Genomic DNA, 25,732 nt, shown 5'->3' on the forward strand with positions numbered 1-25,732 from the left:
TGTTATTTTTGTGTGTGTGCTAATGAAGGTGTCAGGGATTGATTTAGGTGATGAATGTACAACTATGTAATGGTACTGCGAACAATCAAATGTACGATTTGTTTTGTATGACTGCGTTGTATGTGAATATATCTCAATAAAATGAAGATAAAAAAAGAATGTAAGCATGGTATCATTGTTGAATCTCTTATACTTCTTAGCTGTGCTTAATGGAATTACATAAAACAATGTTCTTGTTCATGGGAAGTACATACATGAATTACAGTGTATGTTCGAGGATGTGTGCAGCTAACTCTCATATGTTCAGAAGACAGAGAAATATACGATGGATGATAGATAGGGAGGGAAAGAAACAGTGATGTGACAGCATGTTAAAGTTGGTGGATTGAGCTATCGGGGGAGGGGGTCAGGGTATGATGGAATTCTGTGTATGGGGCTAGTATTGTTTTTGCAGCTATTCATGTAACTTTGAATTTATTTCAAAATAAAATAAAAATAAAAATAAAAATAAAAATAAAAATAAAAATAAAAATAAAAATAAACTAACCTAGAATTCACAGTAAAATTTTTCCAAGGTCATCTTTCTTCATGTCTCTAATGCTGCAGAAAACTTCTCATCTGTTACACTAGAAATAAATATAGCCCTTAAAAGCTGATGCAGTGACCTTGGGAAAACGTTTTCAGAAATGGGTTCTTTGGGGTCACCACCACATACACAAGGAGCAAAAGATCCATATTATTGAAAATAAAAAACTATTTTGCTTACAGTATTATTCAAGGAAGAAATTTCTTTCTATTTTTCTGATAATTTTGGACCTTTAAAAAAATGTGATTTGCTTCTTTTAATGTGTCAATATTTTTTTAAATCAGAGTTAAGGTGAATGAAAAGAATATTAATTAACCCCTCTCAAGGTATTTCAATTACCTTTAAGTAGGCTAGTTATAGTTTAATAAAGAGCCTTTTTCACTTATTGTTTTCATCTCACACTAAGCCTAATTATCCAGAGCGCTTTTTCAAAATTGTTTTCAAAATTATTTAGAAAGGAATTTTTCATTTTTCAAAGAAAAGTACAGCATTAGATAAAAAAACATCTTTTAAAAAAACCCTTATTACTACTACAGTGAGTCATTTATTTAAAAAAGGAAAGTAAAACTTTTTCATATGATTTCCTATTGAAATTCACTAACAAGCTGAGTGAGTGCCTATACTGAATTCATCTACTGATTCAATTGGCAGCACTATTAAAGGAATTTTGAGATTTTTCACACTTCAAATTGCATACACATTGTCTACCCAAACAAATTTGTCAATAAATATTTACTGAATTTCTACAACATATCAGGACCCATGCTAAGCACAGAAGAAAAAAGCAGAATAGGTGGAAGAGTAATCAATAAAAGGATGCATGAAATTAAGTCAATTTTTAAAATAACGATAGCATTTTTCTTATAAGTGACCTCCATATAGCTTTTCAGATCTACAAAGAAATTAATGATAAAAAAGTATTTTTAAATCAGTGTTTTATAAGTAAAGCTATTAATAAGCAAGAAAATACAGGCAACAAAGGTAGAGACATACTTCCTGTTTTTTGGGGGTCAGTATTATTCTAAGTGCTTCACACCTTCCACACAACAGATCATAAAAATGTATCATCATCTTATCAATAAGAAAACAGAAACTCAGAAAGTTAATCTGCCCAAGATCAAAGAGCTAAAAAGAGGCAAAATTAGATATATCTATTTCTGACTCCTAAGCCTAGTATCTGTCTTTCCACAATACCATGCTATTTCCTTTACAAATTATAAAGTGCTTTAACATAACCCATGCAGTCTAGCCATGCTGGATCCTCATTCCCTGAAAACCCCATGTAATTGAGTCTGCGTCACTGCCAAAGGGTAGCAATTCTACCTGGAAGGTGATATTCCCCAATCTTCATGTAAATCTTATGTCCTACTTTAAGAAGCAGCATAAATACATCTTGCTCGACAACCCCATTTAGATCTGCCCCTTCATCTGAGTCATTACATTACATATGCCTCTAACAGGGTTCTTATTAGTACAAAACATAATAATAATAATATAATAATAATAGCAAATATTTATCAAGCACTTCTTTTAAGTACTTTGTGTATTAGTACTCACAAAATTTTATGAGTTAACTATTACTATCATTTCTATTTTATAGTAATTTGATGCTTTTCCCCTACTGAGCTAAGTTCTGAGACATGATCCAGAAATTTATTTGGCATACTTAAGAGCCTACCACTAACAGTGTTTCTCATGATCTTGGTATCCTCAGATGATAAGACACATAAGTGTATAAAAATTTCAAAAAAATTTTTAAAAAATGCTTTATATAAAATTTTTTAAAAACACTGTAATTAAACTGTGTGAAATTTCATATTCAGTAATGTTATTTTCCTTAATTTTTTCCAATCAAACAGAAAATCCTTAATTTTCAGATGTAGGTCCTTAAGAGTAGAAAGAATTTCATGGTTCTGAAAAATAGATCTATCTATTCGGAACAAACAAACTTGCACCTTTTTTGTTATGAGAAGTGTAAAGTTGTCTCTTTCTCAGACTTTAGCACAACAGTTATCAACCACGTCCCAGAAAACACTATTTAGTGCTTGCTCTAGAAAATATGTCTGTTTTACCAGAGAAATTATCATACTTAACTTAGTGATAACAATAGATTTAATGGCTTCATGATCTGGTTCCACAAAAAAGCCAACACATTGAGGAATAGGGAAAAATAGCTCACTGCTTCAATAAAATCTAGCTTTCAGATATCCAACATCACACCACTTATCTGAACCTCTCCTTTTCAGTTGTTTAGACAAAATCAGCACACATGGAAATTCACTTGTCTTGGCACACAGAGATTTAAATTGAATAGTCACGCTGTAGTGTTAATACTATGGACTTTTACAATGGTTTTGGTATATATTTGTTTCACTAGTATTGGTTAGTAGTTTTCACCACTATTTAACATAGCAATGAACTACCTTTGAATAAAATCTATCTTGTGAATTAGGGATATGATGTAAAAAGAGTAACAAAATAGTTCAGATTTAATAAATAAAAACAATAATACACAAATGACAGGAAAACAGGGAGCAGGAATAGCGTGCATTCTGTTTTAAACATTAGCTGGCACCAAATGACCAATTTAGTCCTTGCAGCACACATATTTAAAAACTAGTTACCGAGGAACCGCTGGGAAAAACCCAAGCCTCCTGGCACCAACTACATAATGGCTTTTCCTGATTACAAGAAAAAAATTATGGTAAGTGTTCTTAAAAAAGGTGAAATTTACTGCATCCTTTCCTATTAGGAGACAAAATGAGTGACACAGTCATAACCTTGTGGACCTATTTATGAAAAAACTTGTCCGTTCGCCGTTCAATAGAACTAAAGAAAGTTTTAATGGGATTTTACCATGGGCAGAGGTCATAATTAACTCTTTCATGGGCCTAAAATCTCTCCCTGGGCACAAAAATTCCACATAGAGGTTCAGTTTAGGATCTGGACATACTCTCTGTTATCTGTCTCCCAATCTCCAAGCAAACAGAGGTTTAGCATCCAGGACCATTAGAACTATTGAAACGGTTCACCTTCGGGCACTAGGCTGAAAAAGCAGTATGCGTACTATCTAAATAAAGTTTGGGCATTGCATTTTCTGGGAAACAAAGAGCATGAAAAACTCTTTAACTGTTCTGTCTCAGTATAATGAAATTTGTTTTATTTTTCTGAAAATAATCAAAGAATGATGTAGCTCAAAGAAATGAAGTTTCCCTAAACTTAACATACAGTAGCATATAAGGTAACAGGCTATTAGAGCTATAATGGACCCTAAAAATCACAGATACCCTTATATTTCCAATTTGTAAAATGTACATAAAACAAAATTTCTTTGTTGTTTATTTGGTACCACAAGAGATTAAGACACTACAATTTATGTGGTTAATGTATTTACTACTTATCAAATCAAATTGAAAATAGTAGTTAAGTACTGAATCTTTCAAGGGGCTTCAGGTTTGGTATGTTAAAACATTTGATATCTGTTCCCACACAATCTTGTACTTCTTTGCATATGTCTAATATTTTACATTTTTTTATTGACGTCTTTAAGACTATAAGCTCACTGTAGCAGGAACATATCTGTTTTCTTTATCACTTACCCACAACTCAAGAGCTCAGTGGCTAGCAGATAACAGGTATAAAATTAATAACTTGAATTGAATAGTAAGTCACTCAATAAATGCTTATTGAACTCTTGGATTAATCTTCACAAAAACCTCAAGAGATCAGATATATTAGCCTTTTTAACATACTAATAAAATAAAACTCAAAAGAGTAAATGATCTGCCTGAGGTCATATGAGGGAGTCAAACCCACATCTGATTCTAAATTAGTGCTCTCCCTCTACTGCCAGGTTGCTTTTGTTTTTCTAACATATTTACAGAGTACCAAATACTTAAAAGGCACTCTGATGGGTCAATCACCTTTGGGAGACTGAATGTATGCATTCATATGTCTAATCACTAAAGAAATAAGACTATGAAACTTCTGGCATCTGTAGTGCTTTAGGAATAGCCTGCATTTTGGCATCTCATTAAATAAATGCTATTAAAACACGACTGAGCATGACTGTCCTCTAAATCTAAAACTTCTCTAATAAAAAAATAGGTAAGTTAATCCTTAAAAAAAAATAACTGAGGCAAAGTGTTACTATACAGCAGTCTGTAGGACTAATAAGAAAACAAAGCTGCATTTTTTATTTGTAATGCTTGTAGACAGCTGTCAGTGACTCCTACTTGATTAATATGTTACTGACTGCACATGAAATGAAAATGAAGATTTATTATACACAACAGTAATTAGTATTATAGGAAGAAGAAGAAAGTAACTGCAGTCTGCTACAGAAGATTGAGCTAATTTTTCTTAACAAAATTTATGAACAATATTTATATCCTTCCATTTTGATGGCAGTAAGCAGGAAAAAAATTATTTACATACTCTTCTTAATGTTTTTGGTTTGTGGATGTGGCTGAATTCCTCCAGCTGGAAGTCCATAGGTGCTTATTCGTTGTACAAGACTTGCCACATTCCCATGCCTTTCTCGTTTGATGGGCAAATTGTCATCCCTGGATTCTGTCTCTCTCTTAATTTCCTATAAAAAATGGAAATCAGCAAACAGGAAAATTAAGTTGTATAATATTTAAAGTAAATCCTGATAAATAAAATACAAAAAAAACAGGCACAGTTATTGCTACATAAATCAAGTATAAACAGTTTTGAACCTTTTTCTCTGCCCAAACATATCTGAAAAATGTGAAACACTATGGTGAAAGTAGCTCATTATGAATATAAGTCCTACCAAAACTGGACATGGAAATTAAGAAAGGGAGGCTGAAATCCCATCCCCACCCTCATACACAAAGAAACCCTGAGTCAAGAAGTCTGTCAGGGGTGGGCAAACTAAGTAAGACCAAAATATTAAATATTATAAGATTTGCAGGTCAAATAGACTCTGTTGCAACCAGTCAACTCTGCCATTGGTAAGTACAAAAGCAGTCATACATTTAATGAATGAGCACAGCTATGTTTCAACAAAATTTTATTTATGGACACTACAATTTCAATTTCATAAAATTTTCATGTCATGAAACCTTATTCTTCTTTTGATTTTTTCTAACATTTAAAAAACTTCTTAGCTCTTACAGCAAGTGGAGGCCAGATTTGGCCAGTGGCCTGTAGTTTGGTGGCTCCTGATCTAAGTTATCTGAGTCTCAGAGTGGGATAAGAGCAGAACTGACCTTCAAAAACCTCAAACTGGTAGCGCATGAGCATGGACTAATCACAATGGATGTTATCAGCCAATATGAAAAGATTATAAACAACTACTGCAATCATACCACTGCCTGCCAGCTAAACAGAGATCTCAATGAGTGTAGACTCAGCAAAAAGGTCTTACTCTGATGGTAATAAAAAGTTTAAGGGTTATTATTATCCATACGTGATTACATGCATACATGGAAAACCCCAAAGAATGCACAGATAAATCAATAAAAGTATAAAAATTTAGCAAGGTTACTGGATATAAAATCAATATACAAAAATCAATTACATTTCTATATACCAGAAACTGTTTAAAACTATAATTTAAAAAAACGTTAAAACAAAAAAAATTAAAGACCTATAAATAGGTTTAACAGAAGATGTGTATAACCCTTCGTGAAAAAAAGTAAGAAATTTTATTGAAAGACATGAAAAGAAAACAAAGAAATTACGCCATATTCAGTGATTAAAAACTCAATACTTCCAAAACTGGCTTAATGATGCAATGCAATTACGATAAATATACCACAGATTGGGAAGAGCAATTCAACAAGTTGGTTCCAAATTCATATAGAAGAACAAAAGACCAAGAACAGCCAACAAACTTCAAGAAGAAAAAAGCAAGGGGACTTTTTTATACCAAGATATAAAGAATAACTATAATACGGTAATTTAGACACGGTGGTACTGGCCTAAAAAGAGAGATGCTGATAAATGAAACAAAAGTCCATAAACAAACAAACTAGATTTATAACAGACACATAGTAGGGAAAAGACAGAATCTTAAACTATACCATGCTTGTGAAACTAACATCCTATATTTGGGGACTACAGAATGAAATTGGATCCCTATTTCAAACAACATCCAAAGCCTAGTCCAGGTTTATTCAAGACATAGATGTGTTAAACAAAACTATAAAAATTGTAGAGATCAAAGAACGTTTTTTGTAACTTCAGTGGTGAAAACATTTCCTTAAACAAGACATTTAAAAACAGAAACCACGCAGCAGAAAAATGATCAATTTGATACTGAACTTAAGTTCTTTTCATTAAATTAACCATGAGGTAAGAAACAAACCATTTACCAAGAAGCATCTGCCACCTATATAGTTAAAGAATTTGTACTCCAACCACAAAAAAGTATTCTGTTATTGGACTTCAAGATAAGAGAATCTTCTGTAGTGAAAACTAAAATGTACTGTGTTTGAAAAAAAAATTACTGTCAGAAAGACTATGTGCTTGTGTTAATATAATTAAATCACCATTAAAATCCAAAATTATTCTTATTTACCAAAATATAAAAAGAATGAGGACAGGCAGATCAGAGTCCATATAACCATGAGTGAGAATATGTTGCCATCCTTCCCCATAGACGGAAAGTTTAATTAAGAAAGGTGGGAAAAACTATGTCTTATGTGGATTGCTAGAAAAGTATCTTCTGAAAAGGACACTAAGACATTTTGCAAATCCTAGAGAATTGATAATTTGCTAGCTTTTTAAATTCAATGAAAAGTAATTAATTGTGCCAGTGTGGATATATTATGTCCCCCAAGAAAAAGCCATGATATTTTAATCCAATCTTGTGTGATATTTGGATTAGGTTCTTCCCATGAAGATGTGACTCACCCAACTGTGGGAGATAAGTTTGATTAGATTATTTCCATGGAGGTGTGGCCCCGCCCATTCAGCATGGGTCTTGATTAGTTTACTGGAGTACTTTAAAAACAGCCACACAGGGCCAAACATTTGCTGATCCTGATGCTTACACATGCTTGCAGATGCAGACAGAAGAACGTTTAGCTAAGAAATGAAGCCCAAAGTGTGCCTGGGATATGCTAAGACAGCACCACCAGACACTTAGAGAGAAACGTCCTGGGAGAAAGAACCAAGAACCCACAGGAGCCAATAGAGGAGCTAGATCACAATCTGGGATCATCTGGTGTCTGTCCATCAGCCATGTGCCTTCCCAGCTAACAGAAGTTTTCTGGACGCTAACAGCCTTTCTTCAGTGAAGGTACACAATTGTTCATGCCTTAGTTGGACACTTTTATTTGTCTTAGGACTGTAACTTTTTAACCAAATAAACTGCCTTTATAAAAGCCAATCCATTTCTGGTATTTTGCATAATGGCAGCATTAGCAAACAGGAACTCCAATATATTTCAGATTGAAAAATTAAGTTAGGTTAAGAAAGGAATCCATAGAAATTAAGACATTGTTTTACCTCCAATTATTTGCACAGATTCATAGTTTACAAACTGTGCCCTGAAGCACCCGACTGCCTGAACAAACATTCCCTGAATGTTTAGGGAAAGATATCTGCCAGACATAGAATTACTAGCTCAAAGTAGTTCACAAGTTTCAGCATTAGTTCACACCACATTTCTTTCAATTACATCAGATATATTTGTGAAGAAGAGTTGTGAGAGGATGATATGATAAAAAGCAAGTGCCATGCAAAAATCAATATAGAACATGAAATAAAAGTAGGTGTGACCAATCTAATTTCAAGGTTTGAGAAGTTGTGCTATAACCAACAGGTGTACATATCATAATAAGTAACTCTAGTTAAGAAAAAAATATTTTTCTTTCAATTCCTGTTTATTGCATTTTTTAATGACTAGGTCGCTAGGCAATAAATATTACTAAGTTATTTGGATTTAACACTTCAGTGCAACTATTAGGTATTTCTTTGGGTCAACAGGCACCATGAAATAATGACTGAGACATTAAAAAGAGTTTGGGGGAGGATCCAAGATGGCAGATTAGGAGAGACAGAGCAAAATACTCCTCCATGAAAAACACCAGATAAAAGATAGAAAGTGCTCCAGAATAGCAGTTCCAGGGTTCTACTGGCTGGACAAGGTCTGCTACATCTACAGTGACTGTGTACTTGGTGAAACCAAGAGACTGCATTAGGAATAGAGTGAGTGTTTGAGCTGCTGGGGAAACGGCGCTTGGTGGCGCGGTGGGGAGAAACCTGGGGTCGGCATTTGGAGGGGGGTTAGTTTAAAAACCCAAAAAGTGGCTGGAGATCCAGCAGCAAGAGCCACATGGTCAAGCACCATGGGGAGTGCCTTCCAGGCCCCAGGCACCAGCCTCAGTATCTGGCATGGGTGACAGCCTTTCACACACCCGCAACTAACTTTCCCAGAGCCAGGAATGGGCCAGTGCAGCAGGTGGGAAGTGGGAAGTTACCATGCCCCACACAGCCATCTTTTCAGTAGGCTGGGAGACGCCCCTTCATAGCACTGCAGCTGAGAGCTCCTGTTGAGGATTCCACTCATCTGCCACGCTGTGCAGTCTTCCTCCACAGAAGCCCATAGAGTGCACAGCTTAGAGGTGAGGTCCCACATGAAGTGCAAGAGCCTACACCAATCCCAGGGACTTGTGGGCCCACAGAAGAGAGGGACTGCGGGGAACGTGAGCTGAAGGGTTGGACTCGTGCAACAGCCCCAGGGTATTACAGTTGCAGCCCTGGGAACAGCTGGGAGTTCTGGATCTTAAAGCCATCTTCTCTGCCTAACTGCACAGGGCAAACCCCCCAGTCTCAGGGCCGGCAATCCCAACAGCACATGGAAAATTGGTGCACTGATTGGATCTCCACAAAGTTTGGACCCCCACTCGCTGCACAGATGAAATTGGGGAAAGCTGCCTTGAGGGTAATAGGTGGCTAGGGGGCGCCATCTGCTGGTAAGTAAGAGAAAGTGCACTCCACCAAGCTGCAGCTCTGTCAAATAACACATAATTGTTCAAATAAGCCTGAATATTCTAAAAGAACCTGTCAAGATAAGCAAATGCCAAGAGGCTGAAAACAACAGAAAATTTTAAAGCATATGAAGAAACCAGAAAATATGGATAACCCAAACACCCAAATCCAAAAACCAGAGAAGAAACAGAACTTGGAGCAATTAATCAAAGAAGTAATCACAAACAACAAGATCATGGATCAGGATATAAAAGACATCAAGAAGACCCTAGAAGAGCATAAAGAAGAATCTGCAAGAGTAAATAAAAAAATAGATAAGCTTATAGAAATAAAAGAAACTGTTGATCAAATTAAAAAGATCGTGGAAACACACAACAGCAGATTAGATGAACTCAAAGAACAAGTAAGCAAACTGGAAGAAAATGTTTGGAGAGTGAAAGTACAAAAGAATGAATGGAGAAAAAAATCAGAATATTTGAAATGGATCTCAGGGATATGATGGACAACATGAAGCACACAAATATAAGAATAACTGGTGTTCCAGAAGGGGAAGAGAATGGTAAAGGACTAGAAAGAGCATTCAAAGACACTGTTGGGGAAAACTTCCCAATTCTTCTAAATGGCATAAATACACAAATGATAGATGCCCAACGAACTCCAAACACAATAAATTCAAATAAACCCACTGAGACATATTCTGATCAGACTGTCAAATGCTGAAGAGAAGGAGCAAGTTCTGAAAGCACCAAGAGAGAAGCAATTCACCACATACAAGGGAAACAACATAAAACTAAGTAGTGACTACTAAGTTGCCACCATGAAGGTGAAAAGGCAGTTGTATGAAAGAGAAAAATTGCCAATCAAGAAGTCGTTATCCAGCAAAGCTCTCCTTCAAATTTGAAGGAGAGCTTAAAATCTTCACAGACAAACAGATTCTGAGAGTATTTCCTAACAAGAGACCTGCCCTACAAGAGATACTAAAGGGAGCCCCACCAGCAGAGAAAAAAAGAAAGGAGAGAGAGGTATGGAGAAGGGTTCAGAACTAAAGAGTTTTAGGAAGGGCATGTTAAAGGAAATAAAGAGAGAAAGGGAAAAATATAGCTGACAAATAGAAACTGAAGGATATAATGGCTGATTAAAGAAATGCTTTCACAGTAATAGCATTGAATGTGAATCGACTAAGCTCCCCAATTAAAAGATATAGAATGGCTTAATGGATTAAAAAATATGAACCATCAATATGTTGCTTACAGGAGACTCATCTTACACCCAGAGACACAAAGAAATTCAAAGTGAAAGGGTGGAAAAAAATATTCCAGGCAAGCTACAGGCAAAAGAAAGCAGGAGCAGCAATATTAACCTCAGATAAAATAGACTTCAAATGCAAGGATGCTGTAAGAGACAAAGAAAGGCACTATATATGAATAAAAGGGACAATTCAACAGAAGAAATAACAATCATAAACGTCTATGCACCCAATAAAGGTGCACCAAAGTACATGAGACAAACATTGACAAAACTGAAGGAAGCAATAGATATTGCCACAATAGTTGTGGGAGACTTCAGTACATCACTCTCTCCTACAGATAGATCAAAACAGACAGAGGACCAATAAGGAAACTGAAAAACTAAACAATGTGATGAACAACTTTGAGTTCACAGACAGAGTACAACAATACATCCCAAATCACTACAATACACATTCTTCTCTAGTGCTCATGAAACTTTCTCCAGAATCACATGCTGGGCCATAAATCAAACCTCAATAAATTTAAAAAGATTCAAATTATTCAAAGCACATTTTCTGACCACAATAGAATACAATTAGAAATCAATAACCATCAAAGATTTAGAATATTCACAAATATCTGGAGGTTAAACAACACACTCCTAAACAATCAGTGGGTTAAAGAAGAAATACCAAGAGAAATTGCTAAATATTTAGAGATGAACGAAAACAAGACAACATATCAAAACTTATGGGATGCAGTGAAGGCAGTATTGAGGGAGAAACTGAGACCTCTAAATGCATACATCAAAAAGGAAGAAAGAGCTAAAATCAAAGAACTAACGAAACAAATGAAGAAGCTAGAAAATGAACAGCATTTTATTTTATTTATTATTATTCTACCTAAACCAAGTAGAAGAAAAGAAATAACAAGGATTAAAGCAGAAATAAATGACAGAGAAAAAAAAAGCAATAGATAGAATAAATAAAACCCCAAGTTGGTTCTCTGGGAACTCAACAAGATTGACAAGCCCCTAACTAGACAGACAAAAACAAAAAGAGAGAAGACCCAAATAAACAAAAAGTAATACATGAGAGAGGCAACATTACTGTGAAACCCGAAGAAATTTAAAAAAAAATAAGAGGATACTATGAACAACTGTAAGCCAACAAACTAGATAATGCAGAGGAAATGGACAATTTCCTAGAAACATATGAACAACAAAGACTGACCAGAGAAGAAACAGAAGACCTCAACAAACCAATCACAAGCAAAGAGATCCAATCAGTCATCAAAAAACTTGCCACAAATAAATGCCCAGAGCCAAACAGCTTCACAGGGGAATTCTACCAAACTTTCCAAAAAGAACTGACACCAATGTTTTTCAAAACACTGAAGAAAATGGAACACTAACTAACTCATTTCATGAAGCTAACATCACTCTAATATCAAAACCAGGTAAAGACGCTACAAGAAAGGAAAACTAGAGGCCAATCTCCCTTATGAATATGGATGTAAAAATTCTTGACAAAATACTTGCAAATCAAATCCAAAAACACATTAAAAAAATCATATATCATGACCAAGTGGGGTTCATTACAGGCATGCAAGGATGGTTCAACAAAAGAAAATCAATCAGTGCAATACAACACCTTAACAAAATAAAAGGGAAAAATCAAATGATCATCTCAATAGATGCTGAAAAAGCATTTGAAAAAATCCAGCATTCTTTTTTGATAAAAACAACTCAAAAGGTAGGAATTGAAGGAAACCTCCTCAACATAATAAAGGGCATATATGAAAAACCCACAGCCAGTATAGTACTCAATGACAAGAGTCTGAAAGCCTTCCCTCTAAGATCAGAAACGAGACAAGGATGCCCACTGTCACCACTGTTATTCAACATTGTGCTAGAGGCGCTAGCCAGAGAAATCCAGCAAGACAAACAAATAAAAGTCATCCAAATTGGAAAGGAAGAAGTAAAATTGTAATTATTTGCAGATAACATGATCTTGTAACTGGAAAACCCTGAGAAATCAGCGACACAGCATTGGAGCTAATAAGCAAATTTAGCAAAGTAGTGGGATACAAGACTAATGCACATTAAGTCAGTAATGTTCCTATACACCAGAAATGACGTAGCTGAAGAGACCCTAAAGAAAAAGATTCCATTCTCAATAGCAACTAAAAAAATCAAGAACCTAGGAATAAACTTAACCAAGGATGTAAAAGACCTATACATAGAAAATTACATAACTTTACTAAAAGAAATAGAAGGGGACCTAAAAAGATGGGAAAATATTCCAAGTTCATGGATATGAAGGCTAAATGTCATTAAGATGTCAATTCTACCCAAACTTATCTAGATTCAATCAAAATTCCAACTACCAACTTTGCAGATTTTGAAAAGCTAGTTATCAAATTTATTTGGAAGGGAAAGATGTCTCAAATTGCTAAAAATATCCCAAAAAAGAAAACGTGGGAGGACTTACACTCTCTGACTTTGAAGCTTATTACAAAGCCACAGTAGTCAAAAACAGCATGGTACTGGCACAAAAACAGACATACTGATCAATGGAATCGAATTGAGAATTTGGAGATAGACCCTCAAATCTATGATTGATCTTTGATAAGGCCCCCAAATCCACTGAAGTGGGACATAACTGTCTATTCAACAAATGGGGCTGGGAGAGCTGGATATCCATATCCAAAAGAATGAAAGAGGAACCCTACCTCACACCCTACACAAAAATTAACTCAAAATGGATTAAAGACCTCCATGTAAGAGACAGTACCATAAAACTCCTAGAAGACAATGCAGGGAAACATCTTCAAGACCTTTTATTAGGAAGTCACTTCTTAGACTTTACACCCAAAGCACAACCAAAATAAGAAAAAATAGATAAATGGGAACTCCTCAAAATTAAAAGCTTCTGCACCTCAAAGGAATTTGTCAAAAAGGTGAAGAGGCAGCCAACTGAATGGGAAAAAATATTTGGAAGCCATGTATCTGACAAAAGACTGACATCTTGCATATATAAAGAAATCCTACAACTCAACAATAGTACAAACAGCCCAATTATAAAATGGGCAAAAGATATGAAACGACAGCTCTCTGAAGAGGAAATATAAATAGCCAAAAAAAACAAGAAAAAATGTTCATCTTCACTAGCAATTAGGGAGATGCAAATCAATACCACAATAAGATATCATCTCACACCAATCAGATTGGCTGCCATTAAACAAACAGGAAACCACAAATGCTGGAGAGGATGTGGAGAAATTGGGACTCTTAGTCATTGCTGGTCAGACTGTATAACAGTACAGCAACTCTGGAAGACAGTCTGTCAGGTCCTTAGAAAACTAGATATAGAGTTACCCTCCAATCCAGGAATTTCACTTCTCGGTATATATCCAGAAGATCTGAAAGCAGGGACAAGAACAGATATTTGCACACTGATGTTGATAGCAGCATTATTCACAATTGTCAAGAGATGCAAAAATCCAAATGTCCTTCAACAGATGAGGAGATAAAATTTCATGTATACACACAATGGAATACTATACGGCAGTAAGAAAGAACGAAGTTGTGAAACATATGACAACATGGATGAACCTTGAAGACATAATGCTGAGTGAACTAAGTCAGGCACAAAAACAGAGATATTGTATGTTACCACTAATGTGAACTCATGTAAATTAAATGGTTTATATTGTAGAATATAGAGGACCTAGCGATACACAGCAAATAATGAAGGTGGAATGATAATCTAGTAAGAACACATAAGTAATGGAGGGTAAACTTAATGTTATGGGAATGCTCAGGAATGACTATGGCTTGTTAATTTTTGGAGAGTATGGTAGGAACAAGTTGGCAGCAATGTAGTTACTTTAGGTTGTTTGTATTTCTTATTTCTTTGGTTATAGCTTGTTTATTTTCTTAGGGTAGGGTAGGAACATGTTGGAAGCAATGTAGTTATTTAGACTATTATACCTTTGTTTTGGTTTTGTTTGAAATGTTTTTTTTATTGTTTGTCTTTTTAATTTTTTGAAAAAGTTAAAAAAAACAATGAGTGTTTAAAAAAAGTAAGTAAATGAACAATGGGAAAAGGAAGGAAATGGAATGTTCTGGATGTTTTTTTTATTTTAATTTTATTTTTTGGAGTAATGAAAATGTTCAAAGATTGACTGTGGCTTTGAATGCACAGCTATATCATGATACTATGAACAACTAATTGCACAAGTTGGCGGATTGTATGTTACGTGAATACATCTCAATAAAACGGCATTTTAAAAGATCAACCAAACAGAAAAAAAAAAAAAAAATAAAGGGTGTTTGGGAAGCTCTGGCATGGATAAATGGTTTAAAAGGATAGTTCTTAAAGAATATTTTTTATTCCTAAAATCTGATCATTTTAGTATGACATCAACGACCATGAATTCTAAAATGACATTCATTTGAATGTTACATGGAGATAGATGAAAAAAATCATTACTTTTTAAATGTAGAAACTATTTCTGGCAATGTACATTATGCCTACAAATATCAATCTAAATAACTAAAACCCTGAATGGATACTATTCATTAATGAAATTCCAGTTTCATTACACACTGAGGCAAAAATATTTACACAATAGAATAATACTGCCTTTCTGCTCCTTTGCATTATAATGAATGTTCATCCTCTGATTATTTCTACAATTACTCAGCACTTGCCAACTACCAAGCATTGACTGGTTATATAAATGTTAACAAGATAGATTGTGTCTTTTAACCTCATACTACTGTACAGTTTACAAAAAATATATAAAAATTAACTAGGCAATTAAAATTCAGTATAATACAAATAATTACAAAACATTGCTAAAAGAAATCAAAGAAGATTTAAATAAATGGAAAGACATTCACTGTTCATGGATTAGAAGACTAAATATTCCTAAAATGTCAATTCTACCCAAAGTACTTCACAGATTCAACAAAATCACAATCAAAATTCCAACAGCCTTCTTTACAGAAATGGAAAAAACCAATCAACAAATTTATATGGAAGGGTGAGGGGCTCCAAATAACCAAAGGCATCTTGAAAAAGAAGAGTCAAGCTGGAGGACTCACACTTTCAGAATTTAAAACTTCTTACAAAGCCACAGCAATCAAAACGGCAGGGTACTGGCAAAAGGACAGACATATAAACCAATGGAAAAGAACTGAAAGTTCAGAAATCAGCCCTCACATTTATGGCCAACTGGGTTTTGACAAGGATTCAAAGTCGACTCAATGGGGAAAGAATAGCCTCTTCAACAAATGGTGCTGGGAAAACTGGATGCACATGTGCAATGAAAGTGGACCCCTTCCTCCTCACACAATACACAAAAATCAACACAAATTGGATCATAGAAATATAAGAACCAGAACTATAAAACTCCTAGATGAAAACACAGGGAAGCATTTTCAGGACCCTGTGTTAGCCAATGGTTTCTTAGACTTTACACCCAAAGCACAAGAAACAAAAGAAAAAAACAGACAAATGGGACCTCATCAAAATTCACAAACTTTTCTGCATTGAAGGGTTTTATCGTGAAAGTGAAAAGACAACCTACTCAATGGAAGAAAACATTTGGAAACCACATATCTGATAAGGTTCAATATTCAGAACATATAAAGAAAACCTATAACTCAACAATGAAAAAACAAACAACCCATTTAGAAAATGGGCAAAAGACTCGAATAGACATTTTTCCAAAAAAGACATAAAAATGGCCCAAACAGCACATGAAAAGATGCACATCATTAGCCATTAGGGAAATGCAAATCAAAACCACACTGAGAGATCATTTCATACCTACTAGAGTGGCTACTATTTAAAAAAAAAAAAACAGAAAGCAACAAATGTTGAAGAGGATATGGAGAAACAGGCATAGTTGTTCACTGTTGGTGGGAATGTAAAATGGGGCAGCCACTGTGGAAAACAGTTGGGTGGTTTCTTAGGAAGTCAAGTATAGAACTACCATATGACCTGTCAATCCCATTTCTAGGTATATACTCAAATTGAAAGCATAGTTGCAAACAGATATTTTCACACTGATGTTCACAGCAGCATTATTCCCAGTTCCAAAAGATAGAGGCAGCTCAACTGTCCATCAAGATGAATGGATAAACAAATTTTGGTATATACATACAATGGAATATTATTATTCAGCATTAAAAAGAATGAGAGGAGGGGCAAGATGGTGGCACAGAGAGGTGTGGAATTTAGTTAGTTCCCTTGAGCAACTAATAAACAACCAGGAACAACTAGTAAATAATCTGAAACAACTTCTGGGGGACAACCATGACTATCCACACATTGTATACCAACCTGGATTGAGTCAAATGGCTGAGATCACAGCATAAAATCTGTAAGTAAAAAGTGGAGCAGTGCCAGAGGCCCCTCCCACCATGGCAGGCTGAGCTGCAAGACATCACTGTGAGAGAAGGCAGCATTCCTGGAGCAAGCAAATAAAGCTCAGCCTAGCTCCAACTGGGGTTTTTAATTAACAAATGTAGAGTGCTGAATACAAGCTACAAACACAGACAAACCCCTATCAAGCAGCAAAGTACCCTGAGGTCACTCCCAGTGGAGACAAGGTGGGGCTGATGGAAACAAAAAATTAAAAAAAGAAGGAAAAATACAGAGGCTTGTAAAGATGACTGACCTTAGAGAGCCAGAAAATGCCTGTGCCCTGGGAAAGGGAGCCCAGAAGACTGGGTGCTCTCTCTGACCGACGGGTGAAACTGGCGGGGCTGTGGACTGGCTCTGAAAGGGGGCTTTCTCTCCCTTTTTCTCTCTCTCAACCTGAATGGCTCAGTGGAGAGAGTCTCAGCCATTTTCAGCTCGCAGCGCTTTGACCCAGAAAGAGGTAGAGTTAACAGAGTCAGAGAGACAAAGGAGCAATTCAAATGCAGAAGATAGCTCCCTAGGGGGTATATCTTCCCCAAGAGGAAGGAGGTGGGGCCCAGCCCTAGTGCCAGCCCTCCCTTCAGAACTCAGACCCCAGGGCCTAGGGGAAACAGTCAAAAGAGAAACAACCTAAGTGGAGAATTAAAGGGGCTACACCTCCTTACACCAGTTGGGAGAGACAGGCTGACAGAAGCCACCAGCTGGGCAGGTTAGGAAAAGCACAGCGACGAGGAAAGTCTGTCAATATTCTAAGACACACCCTCAGGGAAACCTGACACTGAATATAGCCCCATTCTGAGACCTGAACCCATTCCGGTATGGGAAAATCTGACTGGGGTAACCAAGGAAATCAGATGACTAGACAATAGAAAACTCAAATTACGAGGAGGCGGGGCAAGATGGCAGACTGGTGAGCTGTATGTTTTAGTTACTCCTCCAGGAAAGTAGGTAGAAAGCCAGGAACTGCGTGGACTGGACACCACAGAGCAATCTGACTTTGGGCATACTTCATACAACACTCATGAAAACGTGGAACTGCTGAGATCAGCGAAATCTGTAAGTTTTTGCGGCCAGGGGACCCGCGCCCCTCCCTGCCAGGCTCAGTCCCGGGGGAGGAGGGGCTGTCAGCTCCGGGAAGGAGAAGGGAGAACTGCAGTGGCAGTTCTTATCGGAAACTCATTCTACTGACGCAAACTCCAACCATAGATAGACTGAGACCAGACACCAGAGAATCTGAGAGCAGCCAGCCCAGCAGAGAGGAGACAGGCATAGAAAAAAAACAACACGAAAAACTCGAAAATAAAAGCGGAGGATTTTTGGAGTTCTGGTGAACATAGAAAGGGGAAGGGCCCTGAGGCGCATATGCAAATCCCAAACAAAAGCTGATCTCTCTGCCCTGTGGACCTTTCCTTAATGGCCCTGGTTGCTTTGTCTCTTAGCATTTCAATAACCCATTAGATCTCCGAGGAAGGCCCTTTTTTTTTTTTTTTTTTTTTAATCGTTTTTTCTTTTTCTAAAACAATTACTCTAAGAAGCCCAACAGAGAAAGCTTCAAAGACTTGCTATTTGGGCAGGTCAAGTCAAGAGCAGAACTAGGAGAGCTCTGAGACAAAACGCAATAATCCAGTGGCTGAGAAAATTCACTAAACACCACAACTTCCCAAGAAAAGGGGGGTGTCCGCTCACAGCCATCATCCTGGTGGACAGGAAACACTCCTGCCCATCGCCAGCCCCATAGCCCAGAACTGCCCCAGACAACCCAGTGTGACGGAAGTGCTTCAAATAACAGGCACACACCACAAAACTGGGCGTGGACATTAGCCTTCCCTGCAACCTCAGCTGATTGTCCCAGAGTTGGGAAGGTAGAGCAGTGTGAATTAACAAAGCCCCATTCAGCCATCATTTCAGCAGACTGGGAGCCTCCCTACACAGCCCAGCAGCCCAGAACTGCCCTGGGGGGACGGCACTCACCTGTGACATACCACAGTCATCCCTCAACAGAGGACCCGGGGTGCACGGCCTGGAAGAGGGGCCCACTTGCAAGTCTCAGGAGCCATACGCCAATACCAAGGACTTGTGGGTCAGTGGCAGAGACAAACTGTGGCAGGACTGAACTGAAGGATTAGACTATTGCAGCAGCTTTAAAAATCTAGGATCACCAGGGAGATTTGATTGTTAGAGCCACCCCCCTCTCCCTGACTGCCCAGAAACACGCCCCATATACAGGACAGGCAACACCAACTACACACGCAAGCTTGGTACACCAATTGGACCCCACAAGACTCACTCCCCCACTCACCAAAAAGGCTAAGCAGGGGAGAACTGGCTTGTGGAGAACAGGTGGCTTGTGGACGCCACCTGCTGGTTAGTTAGAGAAAGTGTACTCCACGAAGCTGTAGATCCGATAAATTAGAGATAAGGACTTCAATTGGTCTACAAATCCTAAAAAAACCCTATCAAGTTCAGCAAATGCCAAGAGGCCAAAAACAACAGAAAATTATAAAGCATATGAAAAAACCAGACGATATGGATAACCCAAGCCCAAGCACCCAAATCAAAAGACCAGAAGAGACACAGCACCTAGAGCAGCTACTCAAAGAACTAAAGATGAACAATGAGACCATACAACGGGAGATAAAGGAAATCAAGAAGACACTAGAAGAGCATAAAGAACACATTGCAAGACTAAATAAAAAAATGGATGATCTTATGGAAATTAAAGAAACTGTTGACCAAATTAAAAAGATTCTGGACACTCATAGTACAAGACAATTTGTTTTGTATGACTGCGTGGTATGTGAATATATCTCAATAAAATGATGATTAAAAAAAAAGACTCATTGGTGTCCCAGAAGGGGAAGAAAAGGGTAAAGGTCTAGGAAGAGTATTCAAAGAAATTGTTGGGGAAAACTTCCCAAATCTTCTAAACAACATAAATACACAAATCATAAATGCTCAGCGAACTCCAAATAGAATAAATCCAAATAAACCCACTCCGAGACATATACTGATCACACTGTCAAACACAGAAGAGAAGGAGCAAGTTCTGAAAGCAGCAAGAGAAAAGCAATTCACCACATACAAAGGAAACAGCATAAGACTAAGTAGTGACTACTCAGCAGCCACCATGGAGGCAAGAAGGCAGTGGCACGATATATTTAAAATTCGGAGTGAGAAAAATTTCCAGCCAAGAATACTTTATCCAGCAAAGCTCTCCTTCAAATTTGAGGGAGAGCTTAAATTTTTCACAGACAAACAAATGCTGAGAGAATTTGCTAACAAGAGACCTGCCCTACTGGAGATACTCAAGGGAGCTCTACAGACAGAGAAACAAAGAAAGAACAGAGAGACTTGGAGAAAGGTTCAGTACTAAAGAGATTCGGTATGGGTACAATAAAGGATATTAATAGAGAGAGGGGAAAAATATGACAAACATAAACCAAAGGATAAGATGGCTGATTCAAGAAATGCCTTCACGGTTATAACGTTGAATGTAAATGGATTAAACTCCCCAATTAAAAGATATAGATTCGCAGAATGGATCAAAAAAAATGAACCATCAATATGTTGCATACAAGAGACTCATCTTAGACACAGGGACACAAAGAAACTGAAAGTGAAAGGATGGAAAAAAATATTTCATGCAAGCTACAGCCAAAAGAAAGCAGGTGTAGCAATATTAATCTCAGATAACATAGACTTCAAATGCAGGGATGTTTTGAGAGACAAAGAAGGCCACTACATACTAATGAAAGGGGCAATTCAGCAAGAAGAAATAACAATCGTAAATGTCTATGCACCCAATCAAGGTGCCACAAAATACATGAGAGAAACACTGGTAAAACTAAAGGAAGCAATTGATGTTTCCACAATAATTGTGGGAGACTTCAACACATCACTCTCTCCTATAGATAGATCAACCAGACAGAAGACCAATAAGGAAATTGAAAACCTAAACAATCTGATAAATGAATTAGATTTAACAGACATATACAGGACATTACATCCCAAATCACCAGGATACACATACTTTTCTAGTGCTCATGGAACTTTCTCCAGAATAGATCATATGCTGGGACATAAAACAAGCCTCAATAAATTTAAAAAGATTCAAATTATTCAAAGCACATTCTCTGACCACAATGGAATACAATTAGAAGTCAATAACCATCAGAGACTTAGAAAATTCACAAATACCTGGAGGTTAAACAACACACTCCTAAACAATCAGTGGGTTAAAGAAGAAATAGCAAGAGAAATTGCTAAATATATAGAGACGAATGAAAATGAGAACACAATATACCAAAATCTATGGGATGCAGCAAAAGCAGTGCTAAGGGGGAAATTTATAGCACTAAACGCATATATTAAAAAGGAAGAAAGAGCCAAAATCAAAGAACTAATGGATCAACTGAAGAAGCTAGAAAATGAACAGCAAACCAATCCTAAACCAAGTAGAAGAAAAGAAATCACAAGGATTAAAGCAGAAATAAATGACATAGAGAACAAAAAAACAATAGAGAGGATAAATATCACCAAAAGTTGGTTCTTTGACAAGATCAACAAGATTGACAAGCCCCTCGCTAGACTGACAAAATCAAAAAGAGAGAAGACCCATATAAACAAAATAATGAATGAAAAAGGTGACATAACTGCAGATCCTGAAGATATTAAAAAAATTATAAGAGGATACTATGAACAACTGTATGGCAACAAACTGGATAATGTAGAGGAAATGGACAATTTCCTGGAAACATATGAACAACCTAGACTGACCAGAGAAGAAATAGAAGACCTCAACCAACCCATCACAAGCAAAGAGATCCAATCAGTCATCAAAAATCTTCCCACAAATAAATGCCCAGGGCCAGATGGCTTCACAGGGGAATTCTACCAAACTTTCCAGAAAGAACTGACACCAATCTTACTCAAACTCTTTCAAAACATTGAAGAAAATGGAACACTACCTAACTCATTTTATGAAGCTAACATCAATCTAATACCAAAACCAGGCAAAGATGTTACAAAAAAGGAAAACTACCGGCCAATCTCCCTAATGAATATAGATGCAAAAATCCTCAACAAAATACTTGCAAATCGAATCCAAAGACACATTAAAAAAATCATACACCATGACCAAGTGGGGTTCATTCCAGGCATGCAAGGATGGTTCAACATAAGAAAATCAATCAATGTATTACAACACATTAACAAGTCAAAAGGGAAAAATCAATTGATCATCTCAATAGATGCTGAAAAAGCATTTGACAAAATCCAACATCCCTTTTTGATAAAAACACTTCAAAAGGTAGGAATTGAAGGAAACTTCCTCAACATGATAAAGAGCATATATGAAAAACCCACAGCCAGCATAGTACTCAATGGTGAGAGACTGAAAGCCTTCCCTCTAAGATCAGGAACAAGACAAGGATGCCGACTATCACCACTGTTATTCAACATTGTGCTGGAAGTGCTAGCCAGGGCAATCCGGCAAGACAAAGAAATAAAAGGCATCCAAATTGGAAAAGAAGAAGTAAAACTGTCATTGTTTGCAGATGATATGATCTTATATCTAGAAAACCCTGAGAAATCGACGATACAGCTACTAGAGCTAATAAACAAATTTAGCAAAGTAGCGGGATACAAGGTTAATGCACATAAGTCAGTAATGTTTCTATATGCTAGAAATGAACAAACTGAAGAGACACTCAAGAAAAAGATACCATTTTCAATAGCAACTAAAAAAATCAAGTACCTGGGAATAAACTTAACCAAAGATGTAAAAGACCTATACAAAGAAAACTACATAACTCTACTAAAAGAAATAGAAGGGGACCTTAAAAGATGGAAAAATATTCCATGTTCATGGATAGGAAGGCTAAATGTCATTAAGATGTCAATTTCTACCCAAATTCATCTACAGATTCAATGCAATCCCAATCAAAATTCCAACAACCTACTTTGCAGACTTGGAAAAGCTAGTTATCAAATTTTTTGGAAAGGGAAGATGCCTCGAATTGCTAAAGACACTCTAAAAAAAGAAAAACGAAGTGGAGGACTTACACTCCCTGACTTTGAAGCTTATCATAAAGCCACAGTTGCCAAAACAGCATGGTACTGGCACAAAGATAGACATATAGATCAATGGAATCGAACTGAGAATTCGAGATAGACCCTCAGATCTATGGCCGACTGATCTTGATAAGGCCCCCAAAGCCACTGAACTGAGCCATAATGGTCTTTTCAACAAATGGGGCTGGAAGAGTTGGATATCCATATCCAAAAGAATGAAAGAGGACCCCTACCTCACCCCCTACACAAAAATTACTCAAAATGGACCAAAGATCTCATATAAAAGAAAGTACCATAAAACTCCTAGAAGATAATGTAGGAAAACATCTTCAAGACCTTGTATTAGGCGGCCACTTCCTAGACTTTACACCCAAAGCACAAGCAACAAAAGAGAAAATAGATAAATGGGAACTCCTCAAGCTTAGAAGTTTCTGCACCTCAAAGGAATTTCTCAAAAGGTAAAGAGGCAGCCAACTCAATGGGAAAACATTTTTGGAAACCATGTATCTGACAAAAGACTGATATCTTGCATATACAAAGAAATCCTACAACTCAATGACAATAGTACAGACAGCCCAATTATAAAATGGGCAAAAGATATGAAAAGACAGTTCTCTGAAGAGGAAATACAAATGGCCAAGAAACACATGAAAAAATGTTCAGCTTCACTAGCTATTAGAGAGATGCAAATTAAGGACCACAAGAGATACCATCTACAACCAGTTAGAATGGCTGCCATTAAACAAACAGGAAACTACAAATGCTGGAGGGGATGTGGAGAAATTGGAACTCTTATTCATTGTTGGTGGGACTGTATAATGGTTTCAGCCACTCTGGAAGTCAGTCTGGCAGTTCCTTAGAAACTAGATGTAGAGCTACCATTCGATCCAGCGATTGCACTTCTCAGTATATACCCGGAAGATCGGAAAGCAAGTGACACGAACAGATATCTGCACGCCAATGTTCATAGCAGCATTATTCACAATTGCCAAGAGATGGAAACAACCCAAATGTCCTTCAACAGATGAGTGGATAAAGAAAATGTGGTATATACACCACGATGGGAATACTACGTGACAGTAAGAAGGAACGATCTCATGAAACATATGACAACATGGATGAACCTTGAAGACATAATGCTGAGCGAAATAAGCCAGGCACAAAAAGAGAAATATTATATGCTACCACTAATGTGAACTTTGAAAAATGTAAAACAAATGGTTTATAATGTAGAAGTAGGGGAACTAGCAGTAGAGAGCAATTAAGGAAGGGGGAACAATAATCCAAGAAGAACAGATAAGCTATTTAACGTTCTGGGGATGCCCAGAAATGACTATGGTCTGTTAAATTCTGATGGATATAGTAGGAACAAGTTCACAGAAATGTTGCTATATTATGTAACTTTCTTGGGGTAAAGTAGGAACATGTTGAAAGTTAAGCAGTTATCTTAGGTTAGTTGTCTTTTTCTTACTCCCTTGTTATGGACTCTTTGAAATGTTCTTTTATTGTATGTTTGTTTTCTTTCTAACTTTTTTTTTCATACAGTTGATTTAAAAAAGAAGGGAAAGTTAAAAAAAAAAAAAAAAAAGAAAGAAAAACAAGGGAAAAAAAAAAAGATGTAGTGCCCCCTTGAGGAGCCTGTGGAGAGTGCAGGGGTATTCGCCTAACCCACCTCCATGGTTGCTAACATGACCACAGACATAGGGGACTGGTGGTTTGATGGGTTGAGCCTCTACCATAAGTTTTACCCTTGGGAAGACGGTTGCTGCCAAAGGAGAGGCTAGGCCTCTCTATATTTGTGCCTAAGAGTCTCCTCCTGAATGCCTCTTTGTTGCTCAGATGTGGCCCTCTCTCTCTGGCTAAGCCAACTTGAAAGGTGAAATCACTGCCCTCCCCCCCTACGTGGGATCAGACACCCAGGGGAGTGAATCTCCCTGGCAACGTGGAATTATGACTCCCGGGGAGGAATGTAGACCCGGCATCGTGGACGGAGAACATCTTCTTGACCAAAAGGGGGATGTGAAAGGAAATGAAATAAGCTTCAGTGGCAGAGAGATTCCAAAACGAGCCGAGAGGTCACTCTGGAGGGCACTCTTACGCACACTTTAGACAACCCTTTTTAGGTTCTAAAGAATTGGGGTAGCTGGTGGGTGGATACCTGAAACTATCAAACTACAACCCAGAACCCATGAATCTCGAAGACAGTTGTATAAAAATGTAGCTTATGAGGGGGTGACAAGGGGATTGGGAAAGCCATAAGGACCACACTCCACTTTGTCTAGTTTATGGATGGATGAGTAGAAAAATAGGGGAAGGAAACAAACAGACAAAGGTACCCAGTGTTCTTTTTTACTTCAATTGCTCCTTTTCACTCTAATTATTATTCTTGTTATTCTTGTGTGTTGTGCTAATGAAGGTGTCAGGGATTGATTTGGGTGATG

General features: G+C 37.0%; 1 protein-coding gene across 3 annotated transcripts in view; it reads right to left on the reverse strand.

Moving 5' to 3' along the window:
* Positions 1-25,732, reverse strand: part of LOC119539768 (CD2 associated protein) — a 180,297-nt gene that overhangs the window by 85,636 nt on the left and 68,929 nt on the right. For all 3 annotated transcript variants that reach the window (XM_037843532.1, XM_037843534.1, XM_037843533.1), the window contains exon 3: positions 5,024-5,177. In XM_037843532.1, the coding sequence (XP_037699460.1) occupies positions 5,024-5,177 (154 nt within the window). The remainder of the gene's footprint in view (positions 1-5,023; positions 5,178-25,732) is intronic.

Source organism: Choloepus didactylus, chromosome 7, assembly GCF_015220235.1.
Source record: "Choloepus didactylus isolate mChoDid1 chromosome 7, mChoDid1.pri, whole genome shotgun sequence".
Classification (NCBI taxonomy): Eukaryota; Metazoa; Chordata; class Mammalia; order Pilosa; family Megalonychidae; genus Choloepus; species Choloepus didactylus.